The sequence below is a fragment of the Paralichthys olivaceus genome, chromosome 3, assembly GCF_024713975.1.
Source record: "Paralichthys olivaceus isolate ysfri-2021 chromosome 3, ASM2471397v2, whole genome shotgun sequence".
Classification (NCBI taxonomy): domain Eukaryota; kingdom Metazoa; phylum Chordata; class Actinopteri; order Pleuronectiformes; family Paralichthyidae; genus Paralichthys; species Paralichthys olivaceus.
Window position 1 is genome coordinate 25712528 of NC_091095.1, and position 9847 is coordinate 25722374.

The 9847-nt window shown below is 41.0% G+C and overlaps 1 protein-coding gene across 2 annotated transcripts; it reads right to left on the reverse strand.

Moving 5' to 3' along the window:
* Nucleotides 1-262: 262 nt before the first annotated feature.
* rad54l (RAD54 like) lies at nt 263-9133 on the reverse strand. 2 transcript variants are annotated; one of them, XM_020080480.2, is made up of 18 exons: nt 8931-9133; nt 8761-8844; nt 7620-7730; nt 7458-7518; nt 7216-7351; nt 6597-6666; nt 6053-6341; nt 5708-5832; nt 5296-5446; nt 5073-5199; nt 4559-4633; nt 4262-4392; nt 3950-4060; nt 2335-2458; nt 2164-2242; nt 1904-2083; nt 1627-1790; nt 263-586 (listed from the first exon to the last, which is right to left on the reverse strand). In XM_020080480.2, exons 1-18 carry the CDS (start codon nt 8931-8933, stop codon nt 385-387), a joined length of 2223 nt encoding a protein of 740 aa, XP_019936039.1. In that variant the 5' UTR covers nt 8934-9133; the 3' UTR covers nt 263-384. The 2 variants fall into 2 exon arrangements, with proteins under 2 accessions (XP_019936039.1, XP_019936040.1); XM_020080481.2 differs by having other exon boundaries at nt 7620-7727; nt 8757-8844; nt 8931-8947.
* Between the last annotated feature and the right edge of the window lie 714 nt (nt 9134-9847).

The window sequence follows — 9847 nt, forward strand, 5'->3', positions numbered from 1 at the left end:
CAATTTAAGTCAATATTATTTTGAATCCTTCCAAAGCTGATGAGGGTGACTTTTTTAGCAGGTCTTTTGCTATGATTGTCCTACTTCAGCAGGACTTTTAACCATATTATATTGTTCTAAGTAACCCTGTTACCCTCAACAAAAAACCCTTTTCACACACACAGTTTAAACACAAGAATGTTTCTCTCATCTGTAATGTATGAAATATTATCATTATCATGAGCTCATTATCAAGGCAGCAGTGGGTAGCACACAATATCGATTATTTTTTAACAAACATTTTAATGACAAAAAAAACAACAGAAAAAAAACTCAACAACAAATAAATACAGTGACAGTATATACAGGTGGTAGGGATATATGACATAGTTTATGTCCCTTTTGCTACACAACACCCTTCTGGTCCTCATGAGAGCGCTGATGGAAGACAAAGGACACTGCAGCATCCCAGGAGGCTTTCAGTACCTGGTCCCTCAGGCCCTTCTTGTTGAAGCAGTGGTTCCACTGGGAAAGGTTACTGGTACAGTCAGAGTCATCTGCAGGAGGCCGAACCTCAGTGCCATTCACACAGCGGTGACAACGAAACCTAATAAGGACACAAGAGGCAGGAGAAAAGCCTGCTTCAATACATTGCTCAAGTACCACAGCAGTTTATTTCAGCCCTTGTCTCTGCAATTACTTGACGGTTTACTTACATATGTTTCCTAGCATTTAACAGCTCATGTTTACATGTTAACTGTAGCTCAATTTCTTGTATAGTCTTCTGCATTACCACCACAGTTGGACTGAAGTGAAACAGCTTGTTGTGGCTGATGTTGTAGACTGAGTGGAAATGCAGATTAATAATGTTGTGGAGGAACCTTTAAGTTTCATGAAAAAAATTCCTGGTATTAAAAGTTGCAGGTATGTTTGGTCGTAATGCTGCAATACTTTTCCAGAGTGTCTTATGCATTGTTTTTCAAATAGTTTAATCTGTAAATAAGTGGTTTCTAAATCCAACTGTTCATGTGTTTTTTTTTACATTCTCACTTTGTTTGCTGTTGCAGTATGTTGTCAAATAATTGACTGCAGCTAGCAACAGTAATGCATACAATTCTTCTTTGCATTTTCCACAGTTTCAAAGCCTTTGTTGCTTGTATTTTCTCTTGAAACTTACATTAAAAGAAACTAGAAGCCCCAGCTTTCATCAACCTCACCCTCACTGATCCTAAGCAGTTAATTTAATCACATGTACTACATGATCAAGAGTTCCAATAAAAAATGACGTGTCCCCAAAACATTTGAACATATCAACAACCTGAGTATTACTCATCTATTTTGGAGCTGAAAGTATAAATGATTCTGTATTGTATCAGATACTCAGAGCCTTACTGGAGTATGTTCTGCTAATATGACATAAGCCTTGAATGCTTGGTTTTGGTTTTTGACTCACAACTGGGGGATATTACTAAATATAGCTTTTTACTGTTATTGTGAAAATGTTGGGGGATGTTCAGATAAATATTAATATGTCCAACATGTTATTTGAAATTGTTTCACCTACATAAAGTTAACTGACTCCTCTGTAGAATCAGCAGAGTAAGCTAGCATACACGACTTGCATGAATAACTGTGGATTATTTTTACTTGTCATGTGTGTCGCTGCTGGTCTCTTCGTTGAGCATGAAGAGTTCTCGGAGTTCCCCCAGAGAGAAGTGGCGCTCCACATCCTGCTCCTCATCCACCACACAGCTGCTAAGGGCTTTCTTATGGGCCTGCCTCTGCAGGATCTTCTCCTCTATTGTCCCTGTCTGTACACAGAAAGACAGACAAGTTAGGCTCTGAAACCCTGCAGCTCTGAAACATCTCATACGAGGATCCCAGCTTTGAAGAATTATATCAGTAGGTAAGAGGCTGAACCCACAGAGAGCAGTCTGTAGATGTAGCAAGTCTTCTTCTGGCCGTCTCTCCACACCCGGGCCATTGCCTGCTCGTCATTGGCTGGGTTCCAGTCGGGATCAAACATCACCAAGCGATTAGCACCAATCAGATTCAGGCCACATCCACCAGCCTTACTGCTCAGCATGAAGATGAACTCTGGGTTCTGAGAAACAGATGGGTCAGAAGCTGGTTAACTGCATTTGAGATGTCACAGAATAATTTCAGACTGAGTTTTCATCTTACTGATGGACTGTTGAATTTTTCAACAATCTTGGCCCTCTTCTTGATGGACATAGTCCCATCCAATCGAACATAGAGGTATCTGTAAAACACCAGTTGTTACTAGCTTTAAGTGAACAATCTTAGACACCCCCCCCCCAAAAAAACATTACATGATGGTTTCCCAAAAATCACCTTCTAGATCTACATAGTTTCTCAAAGAGGTCCAGTGTTTGTGTGTAGTTGGAGACGAGCACCACTTTGTCACTAGTTGTTGACCTTGTCATTGCCAGGATGTAATCAAGAACCAGCATTTTCCCTGGAAACAAGAAGACAATTTCCTCCATAAATTAGCAGTTGGAACACTAATAGAAATGATCTGCATTTATATTGCACTTTTCATCACAATTAACATTCACCCATTTTCACAGCACTTTCAATCAATCAAATGTATTTATATAGCACGGTATCACAACAAGCAGTTGTCTCAGGGTGCTGCACAAAAGTCCAAGATCTTAAGAAACACAAAATCCAACTTTTTCACACCGAGCAAGCATGAGCAACAGCAGGGAGGAAAAACTCCCAGGTGGCTTGGTGTGGACGACCTCTGCCAGGACTGGTTGGGGTGATGGAGAAAGAACAAATAATATAGGGGAACAAAAGGAAATAAAGGTTGAGTCATAGTCTCAGGGCTTGGGCTTGAATCCAGCCTGGGAATCTCAACGTGGACGTTTGCAAGGTCTTCCAAGGGCACGTTGGTCCCCCCGGGCACTCCTGCCTCCCTCCTGCCACTTTCTAATCCTAACACTTGCCCAGGGACACTGGGGACTGGAGGAAAACAAAGCCAAGTGCTGACCATCTGATTAGTGGACAACCTTCCCTACAGCTGGGCTCACAGTCACCAAGGTACACCACAATTATTAAACCAGCAATAATTAGTGTTTTTGTCCACTTAGGGACAAGAGAACAGTAAGCAGTATTCACTCTCGTTTTAGGTCTGGTTTGGTCTCCATCAAATGCTCCTATATGGGGCTGAATTAAATGTTTGTTAGGACTTTTTCACTGAAAACAGCTGCTGCTGGAAACAGGACTGATGAGAGTGCTGTGAGAGAACCAAAACAGTGAGGCTTCAGTGAGGGAAAAGACACCAAGAAGCTCCACAGACATGAGGGGAAATAGTTGTCTACAGGTTTGTCACTCCTGCCATCTTAAGGAACTCATGTGCTTAGCTGTTAATATGAAAATATTGATTAGAGCCATGTTTCATCCACATTATTTTCATAAGCCCCATTATATACAGTTAGGATTAAGAGCTAAATCTCCAACTTCTCACTTCCTCGAAAACACTTTCAACTGTTTAATGACTTATCCTACACACAGGGGTGTTTACTAATTTGGCATCCAATCATAAAGCTTTCTGGAATTGTTAACTCCCGCCCTGTGACTACAATTCTGCCATTTGCGACTGGCCCACAGGTTTCATTCAGGTTGATTAATCGGTTAAATCCACAGGCATGGGAGAACAATAGTGACTTTCCTTGAGCTCCTGGTGTGTGAAATTAACTAGGTTCATGCTTCAACTGTAAATAAGCAGGATCGAATAGCTCTAAGGTCTGTTTCACTGGGTCTTTAAAGATAATTACAAACTAAAATGTATCCAGAAATTACCACACTAGCTTCACATGTTGTCAAGGTAAAGAACTTTAGATTACTTTCCAATTAATCTACTTCTCTTACACATGAGTCAATCATGCTGTATTTCTGGATTACTTTCCTTTTGAACACACAGCTGTATTGTACATGTTCTTACCAGAAAGCTGAGGTTCCACAGCTTTAGTGCAGTATCCAGGTGGAAATAGATCCAGCGCCCCCTCAAAGCCCTCCTCGCCCCCGACACACTTCTCATAGATGAGTGCTGGGTCTAGAACACAGACCAAGCAGCATATGATTCTAAATAAAATGGGTACTACTTGGCCAATGGCATAAAAGAAAAACCTAATTTTACATTTGTACGTCTTTTTACGTTTTACGTCTGTACTTGAGAAGTATCTCTTTTCTGTCTTACACAGATAGATTTACTGATGACACAAAAAGTGCGTTATATTTGGTTGAAAGCACTTACGATTACACAATTTCTTGAGTGATGTGATGGACGACAGGGAGGAGACACTTATCTTGCCCTCCTGTAACGTCTCAACAGGTTTGGCCTGCTTCAGGAAACGCTTATAGAGCTCAGTCTGCAGAGGAGTCAGCCTGAAGAGAAACACATCACTTGTTTGAACTCTTTCTTCACATATTGTCAATGTTTTGTCACAGTATATGTATAAAGCTTTAGAAATACTAAAACCTAGAGACAAACATATTCCATCTCTCCTTTAACATCTAAACCTTTATGAAGAAACCTGGTGAATCAACCCACCTGCAACACACGACCTGCTCAATTTTCACAGGGAGATACTTAGACAAGATATCAGACGTTCTCCTGATCAGACACCTGTGAAGGCACAACATGCTCAATATTATAAGGACATTTAAATAAAATCATGGGTTGGCAATTTACATTGAAAAATAAATGATCAGAAATGTTAAAACAACTGATGACACAATAGCAGTCATAGGTAGAAATGAACAATGTGTATAAAATCTCCTTTTACAGTACATCTGATTTAAAACCAACACATTGGAGAGCCTTCATTATAATCTGCTATAGGAAAAACAATGAAGTTGTTATTAAAGTTGTTTTTAACAGAAAGGAACATCAGATAAGAGCTTACTTGACTGAACAATTTGTACCAAACAAGTATTTGAGACTTTTAGAGAAATTTCCATGACACATGAGAAAACATTTTTTTTTATAAAAGGAATGACAAAGTTAACTGAAACATGAAAATGAAATAGAAATAAAACACCCTATGTGGCGTGTGTGTGCCCACCTGTTGACGATGCTGATCAGCTCCTTGAGTTTCTCCTCCCCGGTGTGTCTGTCTCTGTCACTGGCATCTGCATCTCTACCCTTCAGGATGGGAAGCTCAAAGCGCTTTTTAAACTCTTGAGCTGTGCCTGTAATCAAGATGGAAAAACAAACAAGTCAATGAACAAAGCACAAACTGCATAAATAACAATGAAATGTGTGTGTGTGTGTGTGTGTCTGCTTACCAAGGATCCCTGTATTAACAAAGTGGACCAGGCTGAAGTACTCCAGCAGATCATTCTGGATGGGCGTGCCTGATATCAGTACTCTCCTCTGTGCACTCATGGCATTCAGGGCCTGGTATGTTTGGTTATCAGAGTTCTTCAGTCGATGGCCCTACACACGTTGATAACGAGACATACAACAAAGAGTTTCAGGTGATCACAGATCTGGTTTGAAATGTGTCAGGTGAAAGTATGAATGACATTCTAATATTTATTTTTATTTACTGACATTACAGTTTGTCCAATGTGACTTAAGAAATCCTTGTAGGGCCCCAATAGAGTTGCTAGTGTATAGCTATTTGCTGCACAGATGTTACACCACTGTAACAGCTGTTCCTGACAGTTCTATAAGAGTAATGGATGAGACAGATACCTCGTCACAAATGACAAGTCCAACTTTGCCCTTGTGCAAAACCTCAGCATGCAGTCGAAAGGTCTCATAGGATATGATCAGGATTGGGGTGGGAACTCTCAAACCATGCTGAGACATGAAGTTCACTAGAAATCACAGAAAACAAACCAATTAAAAGACACACTCTCATTATTCCATAACAATTCCTTAAGAAAACTTTTCTCAAAACATAAGTTGGTATGTTGTTGTAGGAAACTTCCATGGATGTGGAATGCTATCATTCAGTCTCTGTTTTTGTGACTAATCATTGTGTGGTTGCTGCTGCTGTGAGTTTTCATAACAAGAGGGAAGAGTGAGATTAACTACCTAGCTTTCTATCGATTTCATCCTTCGAACCTCCATCGATGGCCACCGGTGAGACGCGTCCTCCCAGCCACTTTCCTACTTCATTGTACCAGTTGCGAACTAGACTGGAAGGTGAAACCACAATTGCTTTGTCTATCTCTGGCTTAGCATCAGGGCTTTGGCGTAGCAAAGTCCACATTAGGGTGATGCACTGCAAAGTCTTCCCCAAGCCCATCTCATCAGCCATGATGCAGCCATATGATTCTGAGATGCGTCGGCCTGTCACACACTCCCACAGGAACTTTACCCCCTGAAGAAACAAAAGACATCATTTTCAACTTCAAAGAAAAAAAACACCTCACATCTCATGGATGAAGACTGTGAGGAGTAATTAAAAGAGAAAAAGCTTGTAACTGGACCTGTACTTCACTTTGTTCTGTCACCCTACTGTTTGTAATATCGAACTGACTTCTCAATCCACCAACAAAAGGCCAAATCAATATCAAAATATTTGACATCTCTACGTTTTAACACATTTGTTTAGTACAGAAAAAGAATATTTTACCTCTCTCTGATGGGGTCTGAGCACTTTTCCTAAAACTGGATCCACGACAACATGGACAGGTAGTTTTTCTCTGAGCAGGAAAAAGAGGGCTCTTTTTATTACATACATTTACATTTGTCCACTGTTGATTAATCAATGACACATATGTTCTTGAAGTGCAAAATCTATAATAGATGTGTGTTCTCAATACTGTATGTGTCTGCCTAAACAATATGGTATGTGATAACTGTCAGATAGATATGCGACAGACCACTGCCAAAATGTGAGGTGATGATGGGCAGCAGATTGCCAATTCATTAAAAAATCTTACTTCAATAGAATAGAAAAAGGGTAAATGGTCTGTATTTATTTAGGGGCAATTTGGGGCAACTTGCACAAAGCATGTTGAATGGGGTTGAGGGGGATTGAACCGCCAACTCTGTTTTGGGACAAAACTTAACTGTAGTAAATACAGTACTGTCACAAACGTACTGTAAAAAATAAGTTGATGTAATTATTGAAGACACATCTTATGGAAACCTTACCTGCCAGTCGCCACCCTTAATTATAGGTGTCAATCAATCAAGTGTTTTCACTGGAGAATCAACTAAGAGGTTATTTGATGGAGGGAGGTACCTACTTGTCAGCTTTGATCAGGTCATGAGCACTCAGATTCGGGGGCTCATAAAGAACCAAAGCATCCTCTGCGAAGGGATCGTGAAGCGCTTTCCTCACTCCTGCACGTTTCAGACCAAGCGCCCTGATTCCCAGCGCCCCTGTGGGAAATTAAGCATTGGAATTAATCCATTGTAATGTCATGTAATGCACTAGACATAAAAATAACTCATGTAAGAGAAGCTGTATTGATGAAAGAAATTGTACCTGTGTAATTTGGGATAGGAATTTTAAATGGCTTGGAGAGGATACTTCGAATAAATGCCTCCTGTGGATAAGATTTTAAGTAAGCCATGGCATCAAGTAGTAACCATTACTGCATTTGTTTACCAAATGTGTGCAAAGATTAAACTACGAGACAGTGCTTACATGTTTTTCACCATCCGTACATGCAAGCCAGTTGTTGAGCTGAGTCAGAGGCTTTCTGAAGGGAGAAATGTGGTTTTCTCTCATCTCATTATCTCTTTTTCTTTTTTTCTCCTGTGAAGAGGCACAACACACCTTTCAATTCCAACACTCACATTCTCATCATCAACATGTTTCTATTCATACAAAGCCTTCCAAAACTTATGGAGAGCAACTCTGTGTCTCGCTATCTGTATAAATGATACATTACAAACATGCAAGACCATTGTGTAACTCAACTACTGATCCATCAGATCACTGGGAAGCGAGAGTCATTGTTTCTATAGGATCCTGACAGAGGACATAAGAAATAATAAAAAGCAACAGAGAAGAGGAATGGTTTTGCTGTTGCACACTTTCCATGTGTCCACTCTGGTTTTAAAACAGAGCTTCTAACAGAAAAATTGATCTATCACACTGAATGCATTGTCTCTCTATTCAGACTTGAATTGTTTTCATTTCATTTGCTATGATTTACTGATCACTGTTAGGGCCCTTCATGGCCTCACTCCCTGCTACATCAGTGACCTTTTAGAATCACACACAGGTACGCATGTTGAGATCCTCGCCAAGAGGTCTATTGTCTGTTCCCGATGCCCGGCTAAAAACTAAGGGGGACAGAGCATTTGCAGCCCGGGTCCCTGAGGCTCTGGAACAACCTGCCTGAGGAGATCAGGTCAGCTGACTCGATGAACGCTCTAAAGTCCCTTCCTAAAACATACTTTTTTTGAAGAGCCTCTCCTGATTTGTATTAACTGTCTTTAAATGTATTTTACTGAACATTTTATACGGCACTGTTTTTAGTTTTCTTGCTGCCTTTCTGAAGCACTTTGTAACATGTGCTCTAGAAGTAAAGATAAGTATTATGATTGTAAAGCACCTTGGCTCAGGTCCTGCTTTTTTAAATATGCAAAATACAGATATGTGACGTGACTACATGCATGCACTTATTATAGCTTCATTTTAAGATGCAGGAAAAGGAAAATTGAATGGATCTGAATGATAACCATTAAACACTGTTCAACATGCTCCGTAGGGCAGACCCCGGGTCACCACCACCACCACCGGGGCAGTTCAATGATGTGTTCGAGTCCCACTAACTCACGGTTCTACATGTCCACTCCTCGTCCTCACAGGAGTCCCCTCCCTGCCTCCGCTTAGCGACCTGACTGGGAGCCAGGCTTCTCCTCTGGAACAAGGGTTTTACAGGGACAGGATTAGTTCCGGACACAGTCTGTAGCGCCAGAGAAGAAACACAGACACTGTCTCACTCACCATTTTCTAACGTTCACCGCCTGTTACCCAGAAACGTCAGTCCGTCACTCCCATGTTCCTCTGCACTCAGCAGATGAGTGAAGTGAACCGAGCTGCTGTCAGTCCGTGGAAGAGCTTCCACTGTTCTCCATTAAAAAGACACGGTGGGGCCACTCCGCTTTAACTTCTACTCCGCTCTCACCAAAGTTCGCGCTAAATGTTGCACAACAGTACGGAAGCCTGACAGGTCATACCAACTGTAGTGTGCCTGCTGTAGTGCGCCGCCTGCTGGGAGCAAGCTGACACTTCCAGATGTGGTACTTGATTTTGGCGCACAAGGATATAGTTGATTTTATGGACAACTTGGCTGTGAACATTTCTTGTGTGTATTATTATCATCATCATTATCATTATTATTATTAACTGCTGCTGCTATTAGTACATTGTCACATCTATAAGAATCACTCTTATTATATTCATTATAACCAGTCTGACAGAGTTTAAATATAATTCTTACACAAGTGCTCCCTCACAATTATCTGGCGGCAATTTGGTTTGATTTTGTTCTCAGCCAGTTGCTGACCATTGATGTAGTTTATCTGAAGACATAGAAGAGGACATGCTTCCTCTGAACTGTCATGAGCCGTCAGATTCAGGGGCTCATAAAGAACCAAAGCATCCTCTGCGAAGGGATCGTGAAGTGCTTTCCTCACTCCTGCACATTTCAGACCAAGCACCCTGATTCTCAGCGACCCTGTGAGAAATTAAGCAGTGGAATTAATCCTTCCTCTTAACTGCTTATCCTTTGAAGGTCACAGCATTAGGTGAGACCTGGGTTCACCCTGACAAAGAACCACTCACACTCTCATGGCAGCTGTTGACAGTTTTGATTGTCCAGTTGACCTAAGCTGCATGTCTCTAGACCAGGGGTCACCAAC